The sequence below is a fragment of the Dromaius novaehollandiae genome, chromosome 4 (genome assembly GCF_036370855.1).
Source record: "Dromaius novaehollandiae isolate bDroNov1 chromosome 4, bDroNov1.hap1, whole genome shotgun sequence".
Classification (NCBI taxonomy): Eukaryota; Metazoa; Chordata; class Aves; order Casuariiformes; family Dromaiidae; genus Dromaius; species Dromaius novaehollandiae.
Window position 1 is genome coordinate 74,864,547 of NC_088101.1, and position 27,527 is coordinate 74,892,073.

Consider the following 27,527-nt stretch of genomic DNA (forward strand, 5'->3'; position numbering starts at 1 on the left):
CTTTTTGGCTGTAACTCTAGTAGAGGTAAATATCGCAGGAGCAGAGAAAAAGACTGATGAGACCTGGGGGGCAGGAGACAGAATTTACTGTGAACACTGGCCTGAGAATCAGTATGACTCTGGGAGCCGATGTTTCAAAGCAGTCTGCAAATACACCATTTCTGCAGGTGGGTTGTTGTAGCTCTTGGATGCTTGGTTTTAAGAAGTGAGACAGTGCTTTTCCCCATTTAGTTATCTTAGCTTTATTGTGCAGAAAGCCCTGAAATCCAAGGGATTAGAATGTATTTGGGGGCCCTTAAGTACAACTTCTCCAGGAAAAATGAATGTTGAAACAAGACTGGCTTCATGGAGGCTGATTCTCTTTTTGCAGATGTTTGTGGAAGTGATCGAGGTGATACACATTCTCACTGTGCCCCACGCTAGCTTCTTTCAGACAGAATTTATAGCATGTTTTTGGGCTGTTACTGGCTGTTTCTTTTTCAAGCCTACCCAATGCTTAGTGAGATGGCTACAGTTTATATTAAACTGTAGTTTCCATGTTGAAACTTCTGGCACAGTGTGTTTGTTATTCTGAGCTACAGAACTTACTATAGTAGGAGAACAATTTGGCGCTGTCTCTAAGTATTATTTAGGTGCCTTTATTATCTTAACCTGAAGTAAGGGATGAGGTTTACCTGTTGCAGTTCCAAGCCACGTTATTGCAGAACTCTCTAGACATAAAAGATGGAATAAATATCCGGGTTTAAGTTCATCATAGAGAAAGCCATAAAAGAGGCTCTTTCAACTGTAGTAGTTAATCCTGTATCTATCTTCTCTATATTACATCTGTCTCTCCATATGTATTTATTTGTTCAGTCTCCTTTTATGGAGGATGATTGGAGGGGTGGAGTTCAGCAGTGAGCATAGGTTATTCATATTGGTATCCCATAAAAGTACAGTAATTTTCTTTGTAACTCAGTCTCTACTTCCTTTCAACTTGTATTAAAATAAGGCCTTCTTGATAAAGAATCCCAAAGTTGTAAAGTGATGCAGGCCTTAAGCTTCAAGAAAGTGCAGCCTGACACAGTATGTGCCATGGATCAATTCAGACATCAGTACACTTCATGGTATGTGGAGAACTTGTTCAAGTGTGGGAGAAGATCTAATGTCGAGGGAGACTTCCTGCTCTCCTCACTGATTTAGCTGGTGGAAAAAATCTGCAGATGAAAGCTTGTTCCATACTACTCTTTATCAAACATGTAAATTACTCTTGTCAGTTAAGAGCATGGAACTGAGGGAAATGCTAGATGTCCTGTGATTTCTTATCAATACAAAATCCACTTATGCAAGCAGAGACCTTACTGGATAAAGTTATTAAAGTGTAGTTATGCTTTCTGTGCATGCTGTCGTACTTCTTCCTCTCCCCTACCTCAAATAATATTCTGGTTACTGTCTGTAAAATCTGCGTGAAGGATTGCAGGAGCTGGTGTCAATGCTTGGTGTTATTACTGTAGGGGAATCTGGACAGCGGCTAACTTCTTGCAGTACAAAATTCTTATCTCTTCTGTGAGAATACTTTACACTACTGTTCACAGTATGCCTGTTAGAGCAGGGGAGCTTTTCTTAAATGTAGTGTCAGTCTCTTTATTTCATTATATTCATATTTTACTGAGATGTCAGAGATGCTCATGAGTAGGTGTTTCCTTCTCAGAATAATCTTCTTTCATGCTTTTTAGCTTAGAGATTTACTGCCCCAAAGCTGAGGTCTTTGTCTTTAATAGGCCTTTCTGGATTTTCTTTTCTACTGCTGGTTTGTCCAGTATTGACCTTTGGGAAGGCATTGACTTTTGGGAAGACGCCTAACCTGCTGCCTGCTTGTGGTGGTTGATGCTCTTTGGTTTTTGTATTTGGTAAGGTATTGAATGGGAGCATATTCTCTGTGTTCCTCATTGTTCTTAGGACTTCTAGCATAATTCTCCTCAGTTTCTTCTCCAGGTTAAAAAGTCCTGAATAATAGTGTGTTACTAGCGCTGAACTGTTGTTTTCATAAAATAGTGTTACGACTCCAGGGTTTCACTCCTTGAATGGTAATAGTCCGTTCAGAGCTTATCACTGTGTATCACAATGATAGGATAGCTTTTTCTTGTTTGCATTTATCAGCGCTGAATTTCAGTTGCCCTTTTATCATTTAATCACTCAGTCATGAATTCCTTCTGCAGTTTTTTGCACTCTTTGCCCTTTTTTTCTCTGGATAACACATAATCATCATCAGATTGTCATCTTAGTCTTCGTCCCTTTTTCCACATCACCTACCTGTTGAATAATACAGGCTTTATCACGTACCCCTTTGGGTCTAAACTGATATTCTTTCCCCAGGGAGAATGCGAGCCTTGTGTTTTACTCTTATTCTTTCTCTTGTTTATCCATGTAATGCCCTGCTCTCTAATTTCTTTAGAGGACCTTTGTGAGAAGCCTTATTCAGCATCCTTCAAGATATAAATATAACCTTGATCTACCTGTCCTCAAACCTTTTGGTTCCTTCAGAGAGGGCTAAAGCCAAGGCTTCTTATGCAAAAGCTTTTCTGACTTTCCCCAAAGTATCTTTTTTGTCCCCTCCATGGACTTATGAATTCTTTTATCTATTTGCCTTGTATGGAGGTCAGACCTAATGGTCTCTGTTATCATGGATTTCTCTAGTGTCACATTTGCTGCTTCCCATTCCTCAGATTTTAAGTGAGAGCTTAGACACCATAGTATGTAGTTCAATAGGTTTTAGTCCATTAGAACACTTGAATAAATACAATTAAAAGATTCCATAGCTGCTTTTTAAAATATGATGTTTACGTTTGAGATTCTTCCTCCAACACATTTTCGTTCAAATAAAGAAAGAAAAAAAAGAGTTCCTGCATGGGAGCCTCTCCATGCTACTGCTTGCTAGGAGAAAAATATGTTTTAGTAAATGATTTAGGTTTTTTTACTGTGGTCTTCTCTTTTCCAAGTATTCAGTTGTAGTGTAGTTACTTATAGGCCCCGTAGTCTCACTGGTAAGCTTACTTGTTCCTTGAATGTTTGAAAAGGGCATAAAAAGTTGTAACAGATCCTGCATCAAGTTGTTAAGTTGTTCTTCCAACCTTTTTCTCTTGACTTGTCACGGTGTATGTTTTAAATCTAACCTTAGACTTGGGGGAGGGGGTATTTTTTTGGTTAGATTTATTTTGGCATAACTGTAGCTTTTTGATTTATGCATTCTTTCTTTTATTTGTTTTGTTTGTGTATTATTGTATTTGTTTCTTTCTCTCTTCATGCTGGCTTTGCGTTTAGGTCTTCCTAAACTCTTATTGATAGGCGTGTATGTGCTTTGAGTCTCTAAAAACAAATTACTCTCCACTCCCTGTAAACATTTTGTCTTTTGGACTGCCCACTGTTTCTTCAGTAAAATTTCCTTGCTTTTATATATTCTTTTAAATACAGCTGTAGTGGATCTCTGGCTTCTGACACTCCTATAAGGGTGTTAAGTCTAAGCTGCTATTACAGGGTATCTCACTGAGCTCTTGAATTAGATTCTGTGCACTGCTCAGTTAGAAGCAGGAGTTTTTTCTGGGTTCCCTGACTGGATGCTTTATGAAGCATATATTAAATTTCTCTGAAAATTTGATCTTGACATCAATCCTGAATGTGATATTCATCTTCTGTCTGTGAGGGTAGTTGAGGTCATCATTACTGCTTTCTGGCCTTGTTGCTGCTCTCATTTTCACAGTATGTCTTTATCATGTTTATTCAAACAAAACATCTAGGAAACTGCATTTAAAATCTTGCATTAAAAAAACTAAAATTTGCAAAATCAAATACCAGATATTAGGAGACTCACTATTGTTGTTTGGGCCACTTTACTAGGCCACCTTGGTAGCAGTTTCCAGCTTTGACAACTGTCAGATTTTCTCTTGAAATGGTAAAAATGCTTATGTACTTTTCTAGTGGTGTACTCAGTAAGTTTGGAAGTGTGTTACCACTGATTAGGACTGAATGCAACATACGTATTGTGCATACACCTAATTCTTACTATTTTCAGTCACTTCAAAACTCTTCCTATAATAATGAAATGGGAAGTTGAATCCAGAAATTTTGTTTCATATCTTGTCATCTAAAAACCTTTATTCTTCCGAACACATGGATTTTTTTCCTCCTCCTCCTGCAAGTCATTGTCACTTTCTTCTCTGAGCCCAAATGAATGCTTGTAGTCGTGATCATGTAAAGTGTGTATGCCATACAGGCCTCCTTCATACGCTTAGTGTGGGTGTTGCTTAATGCATTAATCTCTTGTTCAGTAGCATTTCCATGCAGCTTTAATATTCACTTGTAAAACCTATAATTTCTTTAAAACTTATATATTTCAAATGAATATTTTGTCTTCATTATTGCTTCCTGTCTGAGAAACTGCTTCCAGTTTTCCTTTCACCCTGTTCTTCATTAGTTTCCACTGCTCAAAGGACTTGGAAGTCCTGGCCTGTGTATGTGTAAAAATGGATAAATTGTGCAAAGCAACATAACTGTCTTTTGTGACTAGCCCATATAACTGTGTGAACAAATAAGAGCTTTAGCTCAAAGGGTGTGTATAATTGGAGAAAAAAAAGTAATCCTTTAAAATATCAGTTTCTAGCTTTGATATTCCTTTTTCATGTTCTCTCTCCTCTTGTCTTATCTGGAAAATTCAGGTCTGAGGTGGTTGTGATCTAAATGGGGAGAAGAAAGGGCTCTGCACACCTGGCCAGTGGATGATAATAGTGGATGAGGTGCTAAAACTCCCTTATTCTGGGTGTATTCACTCTCCCGAGAGCGGTAGTATGTTTGTGTTGGTAGGAAAGTATATCAATAAACATTTTTATTATTCTCTCTGCACTTTATTGTCTCTTTCTGCATGGAATAACTGTAAAACTTACTTGGTTGAGGGAAGACAGTTTTCTAGGAGTCGGAAGGGAATTCATAAAATTGGTATTGCTTTGGGGGGAGTGGGATGACATTTGTGTATGTGTATAGGTATAAAAATCTCTTTTCTTACCTGTTCGGATTATTATTTATGTACTTTTAAATATTTTAGAATTCATGAATGAAAGTGTCATACACAGTATATTGATGGGTCCATTAATAATGCTGATGTTTTTAAATGCCAATATTTTTTTAAACCCTGTTTGTCTAAACTGTGTAAAACACCAGCTACACGTAACATCAGAAACTTTGCAACAAGTCAACTCAAGTACAGTAATTCACAGATGATGCATTTCAGCTGTCAGTGGGAAGGCTATATAGCATCCAGCATTGATTTGTGCTAGGACATTGAGAAGGAAGCTATATGACAACTATGGCCAACTTTTGCCTTCATTGAAGTCTTTGGCACTGAAAAGATTTACTCTCTAGACTGTGTAAGCCCTTTCTTCAAAACTTTGTATGAATGCTGAACAGTTCTTGCTTTTTTTTTAAAAAAAAAAATAATAATAATAATCCTTGATATATCCCAAAGAAGAGGCTTATGCATGTTAATCAATGATATGTGTTCCTTTTGCAACTCTAAAATAAAAATCAGAGATATCAGTGCTTAAAAAATCTCACCTGGACAAATTTTCTTCTATGGATTAACTGCCTTTTTGTCAATGTAATTGCTGTATTTCAGAGTTAGGGGGCAAGAATTGCATCCTGAGATGGTGTTATTTAGTATTCTTTTTAAAACTGAAATATTTCCCTTTGCAACATTTCCTCTTTCCTGTAAAAGCCTAACAGAAGCAGTAAAAGTGCCTGCCTCTGCTGAAATAAATAGTAAACTTCTGTTTAAGCCTGTGGCAGCAAGGCTGTTCTCTAAACTGGAATCTTACTTTGTGTAGTCAATATGCAAGCTAATGTATAAAGTTTCAAAAGCTAAGTAGTAGCCTTTTGTATTCATCAGCTTATCCATAACCTGGCAATTTAAACAGCTGTGTTTAGATTTAATTCTATATTTTGCATCTTTTCTGGAATTGGAAAATATACATTTCACTAGTAAACAAAAATTACCCTAGTAATATATTTCAAAAGCACCTTTAAAAATCGATCAGCTAATAATGTGCAGCTTTAGCTTACTCTTTTAAATGCTACATATGACTGAAATGCTTACAGCCCTTCATGGATTTCATTGTATTGAATCTTTTTAAATAGTAGTGTTTTAATAAAATACATTTTAAGTGACAGCTTTAACATCTAAATGAAGTGCCTAAATACCTACACCAGATGTTTCTGCGGCCCTTCAGAGACCTAAATACTTTTCTGTAGTATGAGGACATAAAAGTAGCAGGCTGGAAAATACGCATCTGCTACATCTTTTGCAGATCAGAAATCATTTATATATATGCTTCCACTTTCTTGTGTCCCTAATTGTGTACACGTGCAGGGAGGTGAGGGAAGATATCATGCACTGATAGGCACAGGTGGATAGATCAGAGGAACTCATATTTTGAGCAAAACTTATATTTTTGGAGAAGATGCACATTTTTGAGCAAGAGTTACAGTTTCTGCCTGTGTAAAAGGAGTTTGTTCACAAAATAAGAGGAGGTGGATACTGTAGATAACTAGCTTTATGCAGACTTATGTGATTAATTGCTCATTGCAATAGATACTGTGCCTTACTGAAAAACAAGGAAGCTTTTGTAGTGGGTGACATGCAGGTAAAGTGACAATGTTCCAGCTTGGTTTCCATCACTTTTATATTTACATTTTTGGAGAGGAACTGAGAAAACTAAAGGGTACCGCATCAGCTCATACCTTAAGTTCTTGAGTTTTATTAATAATGTCATTGTCCCAATGTCCTTTGAATGATTGGAGATTTTGAGTGACCTGCCTGAGGAGGTATAACTAGCTTGTTTTGTAAATTAGGGACTGAAGCCTAATGTTGTACTGAGGTTCACGCAGGATCTTGGTGGCAGAACAAGAACTAAAGTCAAATCTTAAGCCCTAGCTATCCTTCTACTTCACCGTCCTGTCTTAATTTGCTGCTTATATGAATGCTAAGGACCACCTACAGTTCATGTGCTTTCACTGGCATACTTTGATTTGAATGACTGTAGTGCTTGTGAACCTTGAATAACTGATAGAATTGGTTGGCTTATATAAATGCATCCGACACACAACAGCTAGTGAAGTCTATTTTAATTGTCATAGAAGATGCATGAAGTATTGTAAAATGAATGTTACTCTCTTCTGGAAATTTTTATATTCAAGACAGAGTAAAACTTGACATTAAAAAGACATCAGTTTTTAGCAAAGCTGGAAAATAAAAGCTTCTACTGACAGCATTTCTAACTGCGGTAGTTTTATGTGGGAGGAATACACATCAAGAGATTTTCTAACTAAATACATGCTAAAGAACAGCGGTGATCAGTTATACATCATCATTTAGCCTGTTTACTCTTGCAGAGTGTTTGTCCTTCTAGTTTTCACTTGGATTGGAGGTCTGTATTGTCCATCCTTCTTCTAAAACACGCTTTTGACTGCACATTTTACCTTCTAAGATTCCTCTAAATATTTTGAAGAAGTATACTGATGCAAGTAACAAACTGTGTAGCTAATCGGTTTACTATCCTCTTGCTCAGCCTTTCAGCCAGCCCTGTAAAGTAAGCAAAAGGGAAATACTGCAAGTAATGGGAACACTAAGAAACTAAGCTGTTCTAATTTTGATCTCCAAAACACAACGCAATCAGCTCTTTCACCCTTGCCCTGCAACTACAGAACCAACCCACAGATGTGATTTTAATTAGCTATCTTTCATTTACATTTATAGGTCATATGTGATGGCACATAGGCAGTCAAAAGTGATAAATGAGTGGGAAGGAGTGGGTAATAGGTTGAAAATAACAGCGGGAAGCAGTTCTTTCCACTGGCACTCAGCTCTGCTAGAACAAACACTTAACAGGCTTGTCATGGTTGGACCATAAGGGTGCATGCTTTTAATTTCGCGTGTTTTTTTTTTTTTTTTTTTTTTTTTAAATCATTGTCTTTAAGCAAACTATTTTACATGTTGATCCGCAATGTAATTGCTGTAAAGTAACTATATCCCAGTGCTGAAGAAACAAAATGGGCATGATTTACAGCTTTCTGTTGTAATAAACGTTCTGATCTAATGAACATTTATCGGAGCGAGAGGTGGAAGGGGCTAGAGCCATGCCCTGCTCCTGTGGGTGGCAAATGGACCTGGAGAGGCGCTTCTACGCCTGCCAGCCCCTTCCCTGGCTGTTGCAGCGAGCTCTGCCTATGAAACGTAAGGCTGGGCTCCTCAGCCTAGCACAGCCATCTCCATCCCTTCAAGGAGAGACTGCTTGATGATTTGCTTCTGGAGTTTACTCTGATTGTGAGGGCTTGTATCAGTTTAGCAAACTGCTTTCTCTAATTTTTTTATATGTAAATTCTACTTAATTATAAAAAACTTTAACTTCTGAATAGTGCCTTCTCTGTTGGTCCAGAGTATCACCAATATGTTTGTGGTGGTCTCCTCAAAGCACAGAAAATACTGAACAGAAGAAAAAAACCAATAGCTGAGACTACTGCTGCTGAAATTTTGATTCAGAGAAAGTTTATGAACAAATATACACACAGGAATAAACAAAAGAGTGCTGCCTTGTCAAGCCCTTTTCATTTAGGCGGAGTAGATGAATGAATATTATATTTTGCTTTCAAACAATATGCTCCTTTCTGTCACTTCTTGCTCATTGTTAGTAGAGAGCCCCTGAGTGCTACAGGCTGCTGTGAGCAGTGCCATCTGGAAAACAGGCTTCTGGCTTGTTCCGAGTGCAGTGCTGTTGCTTATGTATCAGGAGGAGATTAAGTGGTTAATTTTGCTGAGATGCTGTTTGCCTATTTTGCAATAATATTTTTACAGCTTTCTGAAAAGAGGGAGTACTAAATGAAAATTATTTTTCATTATGTGCCTTGTTTAGCCAGACAGCATGTTATAATCTGGTGTTAGTATTTTTCCGAATGCAACTTGGCAGACAAAACTGTGGCATGGTAAAGGAGAAAACTTGCTTCGTGGTTTGCTCTTGTTAAAATGCACCCATTTTAATGAAAGCATTGGCTTGTAGCCTGTTCTTGTTTGGAAATAGTCCCAGTACCAGGGATACTAAAGAATGTACCTAGTGCTGTTCTTTGGGAGATTATTTGGAATCCAGTTTACTTCTTCCCTCCTACCACCTTTTGAAAAATAACTGATATTAAAGGGCACCTCATCTAACTCGGCTACTCACCAAGTTTGTTGCGTTATTGCTGCCCATATTAGGTAGAGACCAAAGTCTGTAACTTTGAGCAGATGCCAGCACGCTGCTCTCCATTGCTTTCTTATGTCTGGAAACTCTGCTTCCTAACTGTGCTTTCTCATTCCGTTTGCGTCCTAAATACGTAGCCTACCAAGTGCAATGGTGTGTTTGGTGACCTCGTGGATTAAAGCGGTAAGGGTCAAGCTTTGGAGCTTGCTTTTGAGTTTGGATCTTCCTTTCTAGCTCCAACTCTAGGCTGGTTAGTAAGTGTTGTTATGAATCAGTGCTACGTCATCCTTCCTTACACTTACCCAACTTACAGCATGTAAGTTTTATTGTTTTACTCTTTACAATTCTTCCCAAATAACTTTGAAGTGTAAGAGTCTTCTCATAAAAAGTAGCAGTTATGGCATTCATCAGCTTTTCCATGAAACTTCGTCTTCATTCGTAAAATGGCATGCAGCATGAATTTATTTACGAACAGTGCTTATCAAACAAAGGTCTGAAGACCTTTCTTTATGATTAGCCAAGACAGCAATATGATGCTTTTGAAGAAGTATAAAATTGTTTAAATCTGCATATGTATAAGATCGGATAAAAAGGGGAGAAAATGAAGCATCAAGTGTTGAGCTGGATACAAAATAATGAGTTTTATAAAGGTGTAATTATGTTTGGCTTCTGTGTACTCCAGAGATTGAAGAGCTGAGCTTTCAAATACACTGGATACTTTTTAAAGATTTGTTAGTTATTCAAAACTCTTCAAAGGCTCCGTTACTGAATAAACAGGCTCCCTGGTGGAAGACTCAAGTGCTCTTTTTGAATGAGATATTAGCAGGAATAGGAATAATAATAGTACAACAGTTGATCCCTACCACACGTTCTATGGGTGTTCATAGTTACTGTAGTGAAAATTCTTCTATTGAGAAATTCATCCTGTGGAAGTAAATGAGAAAATGCTAACTGCATATATCACCCTGTGGCAGGTACTAAGTAACAAGTAGTAGGAAATGCACTGAAGTAGGAAATTAAGGTCGAGTATAAATATTGCAATTAGTTAATTCGCATTGCAGTTCTTGTAAGACTCTCACTTTGTATATTTTATATGTGCTCCTTTAATTATTCAGCCAAATGTCTGAACAATTTATAAAATTCCAAATGTTGCTAGTAAACAGTTTTCGCTATCAAAATTAATTTGTAGAGGCCATGAAGGAAGAACCTGAGGTGCTCTTTGAGGAACTGCTTGAGAGGGCCAAAGCTGGAGAACCAAAAGCACAAACTGAGGTAATATTATGTGCTCTGTGTCGGTTTTATTTTGCTCCTAATTCCAAAAATAGTACTGCCTGCTTCTAGTAGGACTGTTATCTCTTCCAAAGATATTTATTTGAACCATATCTTTCTGATCTTGAACTAGTCAAAGAAAGGTGATGCCAGATGGCCTCTCTGCCTCAAGAAATGCTGCTTCCTTGGCAACGTTATTGGTTTCAGGTCCAACTCTTCCATAAGCCTTTAGGGTGCATACCAAAACTGGGGGGTTTTAGGCTGAAAGCATGGGGAAGGCATGGTGCTTTGCTTTTTTAACCATATGCCGAAGACCATTGCACTTGTGATAAGGTGTGCAGGTAGCGACTATTGAACGCTGCTCAGATTTAATTTTCCCTTTGGAACAAAATTAGTTGCTCATCTAAATGAAAGATGAACCAACACTCGGTTCAGTGCTTCACTGCGTACAAAGGTATCAGGATTCTTATGTTGGACTCTGTGGAAGAAAAAATACCATTATGAGGTGCATTAGCAGAGATATCAGAGGTTGACAGGATTGATGTTTTGGTATTATACTGTTTGTGTTGAATTAACATGTTTTAGAAAAGAGGCCCCTCCTGCTTTGTTGAAATTAGCTACTATTTGGCTGTGCACGGGCATATGTATTTGAATTAGTAACGTCAGTTCTGCCCCTGTATGTGTTAGCAGCTTAGGTTTCCTTATAATTTTGGAAAAACTGTAACTGTTTCCTCATCCATCTCATTAGGCCGTTATATGGGTCTAACGGATTTACTACAAAGAGCTTAAAACTGTTTAAAGGAGTTGTAATTCCCATTTAGTTTGGTTAGTGAATCACTTAAACATCCTGTTCGAGCTTCAGCTTTGATGATAGAAAGAAGTGGTTGTTGTGTCCCACTTGTTTGTTGCTTGGGATTTTTTTTCCAGAGATCACCAGTCTTCTTGCAGATAAATGTTAATAAAAGGGGGAGGGGAGAAAGAAACCCATTGAAAGCTGGTAATAATACGGCAGTGCCAGGCGCACTCTGCATTATACCTCAGCCTGTTTGAGGGGCAGCCTGTCCTTGGAGTAGTAACACGAGGCAGTAATGAATTCCTCATGTCCGAAGCAGCCGACAGCTTTGGGGAGAATGAAGCTTTTGCCTTGAGGGAATCACTGCCAGAAGACCCACATTTTGGCTCTATTCCTCCACACAAAAGAGAGCAAAACCCACAAATATCCTTTCAGGATATAATTTCCAGTTGAGTAAAAAATACATTGTGTAATCTAAGCCTATATGATGTGTGTGTCTGTATATATATAAATAATAATTTTTTTTAATCTTTATCCTTCTCAATTTATTCCACCCTCACTTCCTTCCTTTTAGGTCTTTAACAGTGTACGCTTTCCATTCCCACACGATGGTAGTATTCTTGTCCCAGAGAGATCCTCAGTATTCATTGAGGACAAACTGACTGTCCGAAAAGGAACCCGATACAGTTTTTGTTTTTAGGGAATCAAATTTTTAATGGCCGGTGGAGAGGGAAATTATCTTTTGGTTTAAAAAAAAAAATGCTAAAAAAATAATCCTTTCTGTCGTTGGATACTTCCCTTTAGAATCCAGTCAGAAAAATATATTTTGATTTGTTACCTTTTGTGAGAATGAGAAGTCGAGATGGCGTTGTTGCATAGTTTGCTAAAAATTACAAAATCAAACACAAGAAATCATTCAGTTCAGTGGCTTGTAGTTATTATTATGAGGTTATTCAAAAATAACCTTGCAATGACTATGGAAATAAATGTGCTGAGTGGCTGTCAACCTGTATTACCGTAGCTTTGTATAGTTTCTTTATTGACAAATAACCGTACAGCAATTATGCAAATGAGACACCCACAGCTGGAAATCTGTACTGGAGAAAAGGCAGCTCTGTGTCTTTAACTAGAGGATCTCTGCAAGGGGACTGTTTGAGATAACTGCTTCACTTAGCAAAAGCCCAAGGTGAGAGGGAGGGAACAACCTTTCAAGAAGTACAGTGTGAAGATCTATGCAAGTCATTATCAGCTATGACTTCATTTCCAAGTTCTAGCTCATTGGAGCCCCCGAGATGTTGTACGAGAAGGCACCTTTCAAGGACACCATACACCCACAGTCCAAAAAGGCCTACGATACGGTATAATCCTCTTCATCACATCCGAGGCATTCTTTTTCCTAGGTTTCTTCTGGGCATTCTTCCATTCAAGCCTAGCACCAACACCAGAACTACCCCCCCCCCAAAAAAAAAAAAAAAAAAGAAAGAAAGAGAGAGAATCCCTAATTTATCATTAAAGAAATCTGAGGATAATATTCTTTCCTATTAGTTCCTCATTTGATCACTGTGGGCTGAAGCTTTGCAGCCATCTTTGATTTTAGTGGCTCCATGTAGGAGCTTTGCTATGACAGTGCAAGGCTGCTGTGGCACAGTGCTCGTTCAGAGGGAGCTGCTGGACCTTTCAGCAGTGTTTCATGGAAAGCTTACCTGTTTTTTGCATGTTTGGGATTTGGAGGGTTTTTTCCCACCAGAACTTTTGACATACACAAAGTTTGTAATTTTATAATCAAAATAAAGGGAAAATATTTTCTAGTTGCTCGAATTCTGGGGGCAACACTCTGGCTTTTGCGGAGTGTTTTATTGGGTTTTTTTTAGATGATTAAGTCTTGATGCTGCTGCTGAACTTTTAAAACAAACAAACAAAAAAGGAGGACCCCAAAAACCTTAGCAATGTGGCTAATTCCAGAATCTGCTGTTTTATGTTGCAATATGAGTGTGACTAAGAGGTTTTTTTATAAACTTGAAAGAACTGCATCATTAAGTACTACTACTCTTGATGCTTTGCTGAGAATTTCAATGGCTATAAATATAAACATGCTGAAGAAGCAGCTGCACTTGTCAGAGGATATTATTTGCTGTGGAACTTCTTTAAGCAATTCCTTCCTTAAATAAGTAGCTGAAGGTACATCTGCATTTGGCTGACAAATACTGGGGAATTAAAGTATCAAGGCTGAAATCTTTAATTTTTTTTTCCTTCTCATATACTCTCTTCTTCATCTGCCATTATATCAGTGCGTGGTTCTACTTTGTTGAAGTCTGGCATGATTTCGTGATTGTATATTTCTGTCTTTTGGTTTACTTGGTCTGAATTTTATTTTCATTTCTGCATGTTTTTGGATAGCTTCACTGCATGTTCTAAGTATTTGATCACTACGATGTCTACCCAGTAACTGTATATGTAGAAGTTGTTGGAGCATCCATGTTAGGTGTGTGGATTCAGTTGAAAGGCTGGAGACCTAACTTTTAATGGAAGTAAAAGATCTTTTTGATGAGATCAGAATGTTTAGTCTGCAGGTAAGAATTGTGGATTATTAATCTTCCAGAGGTATTGCTTTAGCCACCTTTATTGGTGATATTATAAGCAAAGTTTTAGAGTAGCTGTCAAACAGTTTTTTTGGAGCACACAGTACTGTGGATTTATGGAGACGTGAGGCTCTAACGTTTTGCATTAACCCACCCCTAGAATGTAAGTGAAGTAACAGTACAAACAGAGGGAAAACAGTGGGTTAAGCAAAAGCGTTGCCCAGGTTCTCCAGATATACAAATAAAATGTCCAGTAGTTTTGCCTGCTTTCTGCCATTTAATGTTTTGTGTTCTGGGGTACTCTAAGCAGAAGCGTTTCATGCTGTTGCATAATTTACCATATATTTCAATTTCACAGAAGGAAGAATAAAGGTGATGGTCTTTGTTTATAGAATAGTAATATAGCCAATTGCTCCATATTATCTATAGTACAAAATAGAAGGATTTTTACAGGCTGTTTCACTTATATTGCTTGATGCTTAAGCAGTATTAGTTTTATTCTGTTCACTAATTAATTGTGAGTTTGCTTTGACCTGCATTAGCTAAACTGCTATGAGTAAATCATCTCACTGCCTGAAGCCTCCATCCATGTCAAGGTCCTTTATAGATAGCTCATTCCATCTGAGTTTCTGAACGTCACTGGCACCAGGTTATTGCACTCAATTTTTGCTTTGTTAAAATAAGCCTAGCGATACTGTCTGACCAGTGTTATGGGAGGAAAAGAATCCAAGACAAACTCATTTTTAGTACTATTTTTAACACCAAGAGCTTCACCTGATCCTGCTAGATGCTCAAAAACTAATGCAACTAACTCACTGGTCTAACTGATCTGGTCAAATGTGCTGCAATTCCCTCTTGCCTCCAGTTCTGGAAGCTGATCCTTGTCTGCAGAGCAGTGGCAAGAGGATCAACTTACAGCTATGTTCCTCAGTGCTAGAAGCAAATGTTTTGACCTTTTGTTCGAGGAAATTTACTCTAGCTAAGGGAGGGTTTGGGGAGGAGAGAGACTAAGATGACTAGAGTTTATTTCAGTAATTGAAGGAATTCTGTTTGCCACTTATTCTAGGTGGGAAAACACTTTTTAAGATTAGCAGAAGAGGAGGATGAAGAACTTAACAACTGTAGTGGAGTTGATTGGCTCATCCTTGCTGCTAAGCAAGGTCGAAGAGAAGCTGTCAAACTGTTGCGTAGATGCTTAGCAGACAGAAGAGGTATGGGTTCTCTGAGACTTTTTTGCTTGTACTTTCTACTTTATCTGAAATAACACTGTCCATTTTAACATTGAAAAGAGAGGGTTAAAATTCAGTGGAAATGTTCATTGCAAAATTACATGAGTAGTTGCTGGCAATATGTTAAAATAGATCATTTAAAAAGCAATGTTCTAGTGATACTACTTAGAAAAGCCTTTGTATTAATCATGTACTTCAGTTCCTTCATGGAATTCATGTTCATCCCTCCCCTCCCCACCTTTCATTGAAACTTCTTTGCTTTGACCATTAAGGTCATATATAACCACATACCACCTACATATCTGCTGTTATTTCATTCTTTTGCCTATCTCCAGCCTTTCCCCTAATTGGTCTTTTGTGCTGTCTTCTCCCACTTTAAGATTCATGCCTTCCATCACGCTGCTTCCCACGCTTGGAATGGTCTCCCCTTGTCTGCCAAGTATCTGAACTCTTCTCAAAAAAAAAAAAACCAAAAAAAAAAACCAAAAATCCTTCACAAAATTCTTGCTACCTTTTACATATCACTGATATATATCTGCGCTACCTTTTGCCTGAACTGTCGTGCTTCAAGGGTTGAACAAGACATAAGGATAATGCATGTCTTGCACAGTGTTTGAATTACAGTTTAATTGACATAACGTGATTTTGATAAGCTGTGGACACAGAAGGGCATTTGAGTAATTTACTTAGGTGATCAAGATATGAATGAAACTTAAAGTTTCAGACTAAACGGAGGGGAATAAATTGTGGGCATTTCTCCCTCAGTGTGGGATAATAGTATGTAATGTATTTTCCTTTCTTGAGGCATCACTTCTGAGAATGAGCAGGAAGTAAAAAAATTATCATCTGAGACTGACTTGGAGAGAGCTGTGAGAAAAGCTGCCTTAGTCATGTACTGGAAATTAAACCCAAAGAAGAAGAAGCAATTAGCAGTTTCTGAACTACTGGAAAATGTTGGGCAAGTTGACAATGAAGGTTTGTATTCTGATCTTATGGAATTGAATATATTCAAACTTAAATTTATATATTTAAACTTAAACGTAGAATACAGTTAGAAACCTGAAGGTCTTTATAAATAAGCAGGCATGTGGTGAAAGTAAATGTGTGATCTCAAGAAAAAGTAATTCTTAATGACTTTAACTCTCTTCTAATAATGATGTTCTCTAGACCAATACAGTGTACTTCATAAGGCCTTCCAATTCTTGCTGTAGGTTTTGATTTGGTTAAGCACTCATACAAGTGACTAAATATTAAAAATATCTTCATTCAGCTCTTGAAATCCTTGCAAAATGATCTTTTATGGCTTTGCTTTCTCTAATATTTTTCCTTAGCAGTCATCCTGATGACTCTACTAGGTATTCTAATTTATAAACTCAGTCTTCAAGGCATCTGGCTTATCCTGCCATTACAGCAATATATGTTAGCTATATAAATGCTATTCCTTTTTCTAGTATAGTAATAAGAATATGAAAAACTATATGTAGTCATTTCCTACCTGCTTATACGTATGTTTGTCTCTTCCTGAGTTTGAGGAAATACCGTTCTCCAGATATTGCAGCTTGAATAACATTCCAGTTATTGTTTGATTACTTTAACTGACTACTTTGACTTTCCATAAACTTCTGCTATTGAACCAGATGGTGAGAAGCAGCCTGGCCCAGTCCCAAAGTCAGTGCAGAAGCAGAGAAGAATGCTGGAGCGATTAGTGAGCAGTGAATGTAAGTGCGTGCTGCTGCTTTCAGTCTCTGACTGTGGTTTTAGTTTTCTGTTTTGTTCTGCTAAGCAACTTTGTGCTGCCAGACTAAAGATGTAGAGCAAGTTTAGATTGCTGTAAACTGATTGTGTCAGTTTATATGTACAAGGTAAATAATTGACCTACATGTTAAGCCATAGAGTACATAATCATCACAGTCAACTTGTCAGTGATTAGTATGTGAAGAGGAATTTTCATGTCATTTGTCATACTTATTTTCTTCCTCTACCAGAATTCACAAGGCTATTCAGCCAAAACTTTTTTTTTTGCACTTTCAGTAAGTTTTAGTTCTAAATTGTAGTAAGCTTTCTGATTACAGTAAGCTAATCACTTTTAATGTAAACCTTTTAATGTAAACAGACCCCTCACTCTGTTTGCCTTGCTTCTGTTTGCAATACCCTAATAATTAATGTTTGTCTTTTCATATTTGCTCAAGAACTGATACAGGAAAGGTGCACCAAGATATCCTTTTCATCACTTGGACAGAGATAGGGTGCAGGGACAGCTCAGTTCTTGTAGTGGGAAGAACTAAACTACTCAGTATACACAGGATCAGATTCCTAGACTTAAATCTGTAAGGAGTTTTGTGAGATACAGTTTTGTTGGAGTTTGAATAAAGTTCTCTGCAGCCCTATGTGTCTAAGAGGCTGCCATGCAGCTGAGCCTTCAGAAGAAAAGGCAAATCATTATTATTGGCTCTTTCATGTTTGTTTTGTGCAGCCTCATTTGCATTTGGGGAAAGGGGAAGAAACCAGTGGATGTAAACGGTATCATCTATGAGTGAGAATGCAAATGAGCATTTTTTCTGTGCTGCTATCACGAAGAACAGAATTAACAGGCTCGAGGCTGTAGATCCCAATCATGAATAGTCTAAAAGATTGGGGGGAGTGGTTGGGCCCACAACTGGTTCTTAAAATTGGGATTGTCCCTGGTTTAGCAGACAAGGTCAAACTACAGAAGAGCTGTACATAATTTTTCTTGCAGTTCAACAATAGGCATTCAAGAATATGAAAAAGCTGCAAATCAGAACCTGATTTAAAAAATAAGAATGACACTCTTATCTCTGTTTTGCCCAACATATTAAGCAAGTATTAAGCTTGTCACCAGAACATTGAGGACTGAATCGTTAATGTTTCAAGTGGCTAATAAAATAATAATAAAAATGAAAAGCAAAACACATTTATGAAGGAGTTTGGTTTTCTTTTTAAGGATTTCATCCTGAAGCCAAATGACTGCTGTTAAACATCTTCCTCTAGAGCACTTAGTATTATTGGTGTCAAACAGGATATCGAACTACGTGGAGTGTTGCTCTGGCAATGCAGCATGTGTACTTTTTCAAGAACATTATCTAACGTAAGGTTCAATTTATCACTTATCAGAAAACTCTCATTTTATTAAAATGCAATAAATCAGATGAAACCTAGCTCAGTTCTTGAAAAGCATTTTTAAATGTCCTGCAGCACATTACTTACTAATACATCTGCAGTTTAGAATATGTATAACTAAATTGTCATAGATGGATTACTAACCTAAATTTGGGTGTAGACAGGTCTAAACTCCTTGAAGCATTAGGTTTACATTTCATCAATTTGCTTTGGCCTTTAGCTTCAAGGACCGTATTTGTTACACAGATAACTGCTGAATGAAGTTGTGCAACTTTTCATGGAAAATAACATTCCTGAGAGGAATAGAGTATTTCAGTTTTATGTTAACTTTCATAGAAGTAGAAAAGGCATGCCTGTGTACTTGCGCAAGAGAGTAGTGACAGAGAAGTGTATCTTGGAGACCAAGCTGCTGGTCCTATCAGAATTTCTGCAGTAGTAGGTCAGTTGTTTTTGTGACTCATTTACCACTTCTGGAAAGCTAGTAGTAGTCCTTCAAGGGTAAGGTTGTTGTGTTTTTGTCCTGTCATCTTCTCCTAACACAGATGTATCCAAGTTCATTGGGGCTGTGTTGCTTTGGCACTTAATGGATGACACTAGAGTTCTTTCCATCCGTTAGCTGAATTGGCACATGCTGATGGAACAAGAGTGCAAAGCAAGTCACTTTGTTCTGGAGTCTTCAGTAATTCAGAGAGTGTCAGTAAAGGAGCTGGTAATCCTTTTTTTTCTTTTCTTTTCTTTTTTTTTTCTAAAGGCTTAAATGGCAGATGAAATAACAGGAGAGTAAATGAACCTACATGTAAGCGTAGGCAGGAATTGATGTGCATATTTTTCTACGGCGGATGGAGGAGGCATGGGAATTTGTCATAACCGAATTGAAGAAAAAAAATCTTTGAATAATAAAGTAGAATCTACAACATATGCTTTTTATATCAATTTAAGAGACACTTGGGTGACAAAATACTAATAACATTTAAAAATGAAAAGTTTTCATGAAACACTTAAAGTAGGAGTTAAGCTGTTCCCTCTTCTCTAGAGAGCTTTTGTCTGCTCATGGATGAACAGCATAGCTGATACTATCCAGCATTAACTACTCTGATCCAATGAGTTTTGCTGTTTATCTTGTCAGTAGGGGAGTTTCCTTCAGCTTTAATACATTACCAATACTTGGAAGGTAGTTTTTAAGCCAGGTACTTATTTTCAGATATCTGATCTGGGGTATACTTAATGGAGGCACAAATAGAGTATTAGAGGTGACATTGTCAATGGACAGTTGCGTGAGAGTATAGATGTCATCACATTCGACAGGCCATCTGTACACAGTAAGCTGTTAACTCCTTCCCTCTCAAAATGTCCTATGGTCCCGTGAAAGAACTGCTATGTTCTAAACCTGTCTGCTTGCTGATCCCACGGCAAAAAACTATCTTGCTGCTGTATTTTTGTTCAAGTAGGGCGGCTGATTTAGATGGCGTATTTGGTATTAGGCCTGATCTGAAGGCCACCAAAGACAGCTGAGGATTCTCTGATTTCTGTGCGCCTTGCAATGTGGCCTCACAGCCTGTGAATGATAAGAATAGTTACCAAAAGGTTAAATCATTTCTTGTCGCTTGGGAGGAATGCCAGATGGTATTTTGTATGACATACGGGTACATGCAGTGCAATGGAAAAAATTTTAGATTTGAAGATTCAAGCAGAAGTCAACATCCAAGTTGTAAGATTGAAGCAAAAGATATTTTGTAAGCTGCTTTTTCAATTTAACCCCTTCAGCACATCTTTTCCTGTAGTAGATATTTTGACACAAGTACGTTATTTTGTTCCGTATCTATGGAGTTTTTAATATTAAAACAAATATACTAATGTATTTATATATAACTTACGTAAATGTAGTGTTTTTATAAGCTTAAAAAAATTACAGGCTCAAAGCCAGTAATCCTGTGACTTTAAGCTTAATGAAACAGTTCAATTTTTCTGTCTCTTTAAAAGCTTAAACTAGTATTAAGCAAGCCGGCTTTCATATCTTTGTGTCAGCTGACTAGCAAAACTTACTGTGTAGGAGGTGTGTTACAGATTTTTGTCATTCAAAAGTCTTTCATATCTGCAGCAATGTCACTTGCTTTAGTGTATGGAAAAAGCTCCAGTTAATTATCCTCCTTTACAAACGACATCAAACTTATCTGCCATAGAAACTAGCTATCCATGCTAATGCAAGGAACTGGCTGTGGAGAAAAGTTGGAAGCAGTGTATAAATCACCTCCTGCCTTGTAGCAGGACACTTCTGAGGTATTGCCTCCCTCCACTCATAAAAGTGGGTAAGGATCTTCGAGGGCTGCTGGCCGTCAGTGTCCATATCCTAGTGCTCCTGATTATTGCCTGGTGGAGCGCCCCTGCTCCTTGAACTTCCCAGGTAGTTAGAGTTCAGGGAATGGCAAAAGCATGATTTTTTTTTTTTTTTTTAACAAAATCAGCATTTTGAACTGATGTTTCTGATACAGATTCCTATCTGAAATCCTCCCAGGCTTCTGGGAACAGCACCTTACTTGATTTTAACCCACTCTATTCTGAAGTTCCTGAGGTCTGAGGTGTGTTCTTCTCCATTATCTTTTGTGGAGCCATGTGTACCTACTGAATTATGGCCAGTATTATCAAGTTGGTGACAAAATATCAGTGGCAGAGGTACTTTATGCCAGTAACTGAGTTGTGTGCTTCCTATTTGGAGACTCTTCAAATAGGCAGAATGATAAATTTTGTTGCTGTGTACAACTGAGCAAAGTATATTTTGTTGTTGGCTATTTATTTTAAATTGTAGTTCATATATTTGGGGGAGGCTTATTGTATAGCCACATAGCATATATAATTAATACATGAACAGTAATTATATTTAGTCTTGTAGGTATGAATAATTGGGCCTTTCCTGTAATTATAATTCATCTGTTACTTATGAACTTAGAAAAATGACTGTTCAGCACGTCAAGTCAGAAGTCAGTTTTTTGGTATAGATAATTCATTACTTTTCCTGCACAATTCTTTCTTTTCAATGTCTGTTACTTAAAGATTTCTCTAAAGAAATTGCCAAGTATAATAGTTTGTCACTGAAAACTGTGTAACCTAATCCAGTATTCTCTTTTCCCAGGAATATTTGCAGATAAACTACATTCACTTGCTTTGTTTTCCTACTTATGAATGTAATACAATTTCCTACTAGTCTGACAAGATTTAGAGTAGTCATATTGCTGGCACAAGCAGTTTCTTGTTTTCAGCACCAGTGTCTGGAAAAGTCACAAAGTAGGCCTGTGTTATCAGTAGTTCAGTTTTTGAAGCCCAGAGTGGAACTTCTTTAATACCAAGAAAGAAGAATTAATATTGCAACTCCTATTATCCATACAGTGCGGTACTGATACAGACTATTTACTCAGAGTTTTCACTTTATCTTTTAGCTAAAAAATACATTGCTTTGGATGACTTTGTTGAAATTACCAAGAAGTATGCAAAGGGAATCATCCCATCTAACCTGATAATGCAGGAAGAGGAAGATGATGAATTGGCAGGGAAGACTCCTGAAGAGCTACCCTTGCGACTGAAGGTAAAAAGCTAATAATGAGCATGATATGTTGAAGGGGTTTTAACTTAAGCGTTTAGGATAAAACAGAGGTGACTTGCACTTGACTCTCAAAGCTAATATGTAGCCTCTGTAGGTCACCAGAAGAAATGTTGCTGTAATTTCTTTTTGGACTTTACTTCATTTATATATATATATTTTTTTTACCTGTAGGGCTTTTACCTGTGACTAGGAAAAACATGCATGCTCCATGCAAAAATGAAACTGATTTGGGGAAATTAGTTCAAATGGTGCCTACACATTTGGAATCTCTAAGGCTGAGGGTAGTAAGTGAGCAGGCTAAGGTCCAAATTCCCAGTGTGACACACACACACACAGATCACAACTTTCGTAAATTCAGAGTCTGATTTCACAGAAGCAAAATACAGGAATGTACAAGCATACGTATTTTGTTACAGGGTTCCTTAAAAATATCAGTTGCTGGTAATACAGGATTTCTACTACAAAGAAAGAGTCATATCTTCAGTCAGTCCTTTGTTAATTCAGCAGCTTTCAATTTAATCAAATAGGGACTATATCCCCAGGAATTCCTCTGGCAAAGGGATCTTCCAGAATCTGAAAGATTATCCAATAACAATTTAAAGGAATTAGAGCAAAGATGACTGACTAAAGATAGAAGTCTGTCTGAGTGTGTTAGGAAAAGAGAAAGAAAGTGTGAGAGTGTTTTTGAGAGAGAGCTTCACTTTCTCATAAGAATAAAATGAGGAGGATTATATCTGTCCTTAAGCTTTGTGGTGAGTGGAGTGAAGGTCTCGGGTATGGGGTTTGGACCTGCTTGCTTTCCTTCTTTTCTTCTACTTCTCTCTCTCTCTAGCTATGTAGAGAGCCCCTATTTAAATGAAAAAAACTTACATTGGTTCTCATGGAGTCTTTTTAGATGTACATTTGTTAACAAAAGGGGCTCTTAGTTTAAAACTGCGATTGGGACAGTACCAGCAGGGAATAAAAGATTGCTGTTAACCCTGGGCTGAGCTTGGAGGCGGGGGTGGTAGGTGGCTGCTTCTCCTGGGAACAGATGTTGGCTGCTCCCGCCAGAGAGGCCTTACCTTGGAAATCTCACCCAGAGCGGGATCAAGAGCTAAGAGCAGCTCTCCCAAGCTCTTTCTAGGTACTGGGAGTTGTCCAGAGGAGAAGACCATATTATTGTGCCTGGAAGGGGAATTGCACCATCATGCATCCCCATCCCATGCAGCCCATAGGTTTTGCAATCCCTGAACTGGCACAGGAAAATGCCCAGTTGACTCAGAAACATTTGAGACTGACTGCTGGATTCAAGCCCATTTACTCTTCTTGATTGCCAACAGCTCCCATCCGACTCACCCTTGGGCATGGCTGGGCAAAACTTACTGTTTAACCCTTGCTGCTTCCTATCTGACCCTCTGCTTCAGCCAGCAGGGCTGTGAGTCAGTTGGTTGCCTAGGTGCAAGTTGGGAGCTCTGTGTTACAATTTACCATTTTTATATATGTGAGGAATATATTTAGGAGAAAGGTATAATGTTTTTCCTTGGAAGGGGTCAGTCTAACTTGGTTACGTCTCAGTGAGGTTTTAAATGTTTTTGTCATAGCTGCCATATCTTTATTGCAGATGTTGTTATATACTTCATGCCCGTTCCTATTTAAGTAAGAAGGATAAGCAGGGAACATTATCCATGGCTTTGAGGTGTAAAAAGGTTCTATTATGAAGGAATTTAAGAAAGGTGGAACTTGCTGCCAATAGTTTTCATATAGCGACGTTTCTTTGGGCAGTGAAAGGAGAAGGGAAGATTTAGGATGCATACATTCAATACTGGCATAAATTTCAAGCGATAGGGAATTTCTGCCTGCTGCCATCAGAGTTTTTATTGTCATTGAGCTCTATTATCATATGAAGGGGAAAAGAACAGTTATCTTTGGCTAGCATTTTGAATAACTAATATCCTGAAAGAGATGCATTTAGGAGGATGAACAGGGATAGCTCCACCAATAAATAGCCTTATACCCAAGTCATCTTTGTTGCCCCAGTTCATCATTGTGCACAGATCTTTGGTGGAGCAGTCTTGACCTCTCCCTTGAAGTAATTGATATATAAAAGCATAAGTTCTGGGCAAATGTAAAAGCTGTCTTTTTTCTGAGGGAAGAAGGGTTGTTTGCAGTATCTAATGTACAGGTGCTAGCATTTGAATATTTTTCTGTTTGAAAAATCCTATCGCCTAGCTTGTCTTTTATTATTATTACTATCTTTATCCTACACAAAGAATGTGGCTGGCCCCCAGTGTGGTGTGGAGGATTTGATCCAGCAGTTCCACTGTTGTCATGTTCCTGTATAGGAAAATGCCCCAGAAGATAGGCAGAATTTTAAGGTCCTGTACAGTTATGGTTATAGGGTTAAAAGAATAGCTATAATTAAATTACTACATATTCAGGGCAAGGTATTTTTGCTATTCAGAAAATACAGAGATTTTTGACAGCTGCATCCCTAGGTAATTGGGAACGATTTTTTTTTAAATAAACCACAGCTTTAAAGGCTTGCTGTAAGTGCATATAATAATGCAGAATGTATAACATAACCCTTGCAGAACTGTGGCAGAGTTAAGTGCTTTAAGCTACAGTACTCACAGCTCAGGTAATGACTTCAGATAGTACAGGACTGAAGCCACGCAGTTTATCTTCAGTACAAAGCTAGCAGAGCAGAATATTTGACAAGGAAGCCATTTAATTATGTATGTCAAAGGTAATGAAATATCTTCTTTGCTGAAATCAAAATAGCCTCTGAGCTTCATCTGACTGAGTTAATCAAAACAGAGCTAATAATCTCAGACAAAGTAATCTCATTTTATTGGCAACATTCTTCTGAAATGAAAATCTTTTCATGTCAGCGGAGGTTAAACAACTTACTGTGACTGCTTCAGCTAAGAATCTGATGTACCAGGTACAAAACTGCTCATAAATAAAATGTCTCTTTCTCTTTTCCAGGTTGTAAAATATCCACTTCATGCCATTATGGAAATTAAAGAGTACCTTATAGATATTGCATCAAAGGCAGGAATGCACTGGCTGTCTACCATTGTTCCAACACACCATATCAATGCTCTCATCTTTTTCTTCATTATCAGTAATCTGACAATTGATTTTTTTGCCTTCATTATTCCATTGGTCATATTCTATCTGTCCTTCATTTCTATGGTGATTTGCACACTGAAGGTTTTTCAGGATAGTAAGGCCTGGGAAAACTTCCGTACTCTGACTGACTTACTGCTTCGTTTTGAGCCAAACCTAGATGTTGAGCAAGCTGAGGTGAACTTTGGATGGAATCACTTAGAGCCGTACATTTATTTTTTGCTCTCAGTATTCTTTGTCATTTTTTCCTTCCCTATAGCAAGCAAAGACTGTATGCCATGCTCAGAGTTAGCTACTGTCTCTGTTTTCTTCACGGTGACAAGTTACATGAGTTTAAGCACATGCGCAGAACCCTACACACGAAGAGCACTAATGACTGAGATAGCAGCTGGTTGCTTATCCCTATTGCAGGTATTACCTGTGAATTTGGGCTACTTGAAGTTCTTAGGTAAAACCTTCTTTACCGTTCCTGTAGGCCATTTCTTTGTGATAAATGTAAGCATTCCGTGCCTTTTGTTTTTGTACTTGTTCTATCTTTTCTTCAGAATGGCACAATTACGGAATTTTAAAGGTACCTACTGTTACTTGGTCCCATATCTGGTCTGCTTTATGTGGTGCGAGCTCTCTGTGGTCATTCTGCGGGAGTCCTCTGGTATCGGACTCATTCGTGCATCAATAGGTTATTTTCTGTTTCTCTTTGCGCTCCCAGTGCTAGGCGTAGGCATCGCGCTCATGTGTTTGGTCCATTTTATTAAGTGGTTCGTGTCTCTGGAACTCATGAAAATTGTAGTGACTCTGGTTTTGTGTACTGTTCCTTTGCTCTTCCGATGGTGGACAAAAGCTAACTTCTCTGTAGTTGAAATGGTTAAATCCCTCACTCGAAGCTCAATTGTGAAGCTCATTTTGGTGTGGATTACAGCCGTAGTGTTGTTTTGTTGGTTCTATGTCTATCGATCAGAGGGAATGAAAGTTTACAACTCCACCTTGACATGGAATCAGTATGCTTTCCTCTGTGGACCCCGTTCATGGAAGGAGACCAACATGGCGCGTACTCAGATTTTATGTAGTCACCTGGAAGGACACAGAGTGACATGGACTGGGCGGTTCAAGTACGTGCGCGTTACAGAAATTGACAATAGCGCGGAGTCTGCAATAAATATGCTTCCGCTCTTTATTGGCGATTGGATGAGATGCTTGTATGGTGAAACCTACCCTCTTTGCGACCCCAAAAATGTTACTATGGAGGAGGAGGAATTGTGTCGTCTCAAGTATTTGACAAAGCATAACTGTCACATGAAAATGTTTGATCGGTACAAATTTGAAATAACTGTGGGCATGCCTTTCAGCAGCAAAAATGGAACTAAGTCTGTAGAGGAGGATGATATAACCAAAGATATTGTGCTGAAGGCAAGCAACGAGTTTAAGAAAGTGTTGCTGAACTTAAGGCAAGGAAGCGTAATTGAATTCAGCACAATTCTGGAGGGTCGTCTTGGCAGTAAATGGCCTGTCTTTGAACTGAAAGCAATCACTTGCTTGAATTGCATGTCTAAACTCTTACCTGCAGGGAGGCATGTGAAAATAGAGCATGACTGGAGGAGCACAGTGCATAAAGCCATTAAATTTGCTTTTGATTTTTTCTTCTTCCCATTCCTGTCAGCTGCATAATGAACTCTTCTGTTGGTTCAGTAGCATCTTCAATGTACACTGCATTTACACTACCAAAGGTTTGGCTTCTAAAAAGGAGAAAAAAAAAATCCTGCTGTAGTAATGCTTAAAATGTATGCTAGCGTAGAGTACTGGTTGGGTTTTGTAAGTGTATACACGGTATCCTGACATTAAACACCTTATGACTGGAGTGATATATACTAGTTTAATATTATCGTAAGTGAATGTGGAGGATTGCTGCTGTGTACTTGCATGGACACTCTTCTGTCTGAAATGGACATGTTACTTGCCTGTGGTACGACACTAGATTCATTCACTTGCTTGATGTTAAAAGCACTTTACTCTTTATTCACACATGCCTATATGTATTTTCACGTGTATGATTTAGAATAGATATCTGATACACAACACAAGCTGTTGTATGCCTTGTATTTATTTAGTGTTTTCTAGATAAAGGTGATAGTCATATAGTCAGTACCTGGTGATGAGTGATATCTGTGTACAGAATTCATTGTTTCACTATTTAGCAAGATAGTGATTTTAAAGTTTTTGAAAGGGCACACCACTTCACACCCCAGCAAGGTTGTAAAAAGAGCTCTCTAGTTGGTATTTTGCTTTAAATGTTCTCTACAAAATATGCTATTTGTTCTAATTGGTTATGATAGCTACATATATGATGCTAAGTTATTATCCATGCTGGTGTGTGAATGACAAACACTGTATTGTAAGGCTGGTATTGTGATGGTGCCAGTAACAGACAAGCCAAAGCAACTGAAAACAGTACATAAAAAAATCTACAGTGGAAACTGAAATAGAATGTTTAATGATTTGTATTGTGCAAATAAATATAAAATATAAACTTGAATTAAAATGGAATACAGCATTTGA

The 27,527-nt window shown here is 37.9% G+C and overlaps 1 protein-coding gene across 1 annotated transcript in view; it reads left to right on the forward strand.

Annotated features, from left to right (window-relative positions):
- Positions 1-27,527, forward strand: part of WFS1 (wolframin ER transmembrane glycoprotein) — a 38,490-nt gene extending 10,963 nt beyond the window's left edge. Inside the window, exons 3-8 of the mRNA XM_026122007.2 lie at positions 10,447-10,529; positions 14,965-15,109; positions 15,932-16,102; positions 16,765-16,845; positions 21,697-21,842; positions 24,831-27,527. Coding sequence (XP_025977792.2) covers positions 10,447-10,529; positions 14,965-15,109; positions 15,932-16,102; positions 16,765-16,845; positions 21,697-21,842; positions 24,831-26,639 — 2,435 coding nt within the window. The 3' untranslated portion in view covers positions 26,640-27,527. The remainder of the gene's footprint in view (positions 1-10,446; positions 10,530-14,964; positions 15,110-15,931; positions 16,103-16,764; positions 16,846-21,696; positions 21,843-24,830) is intronic.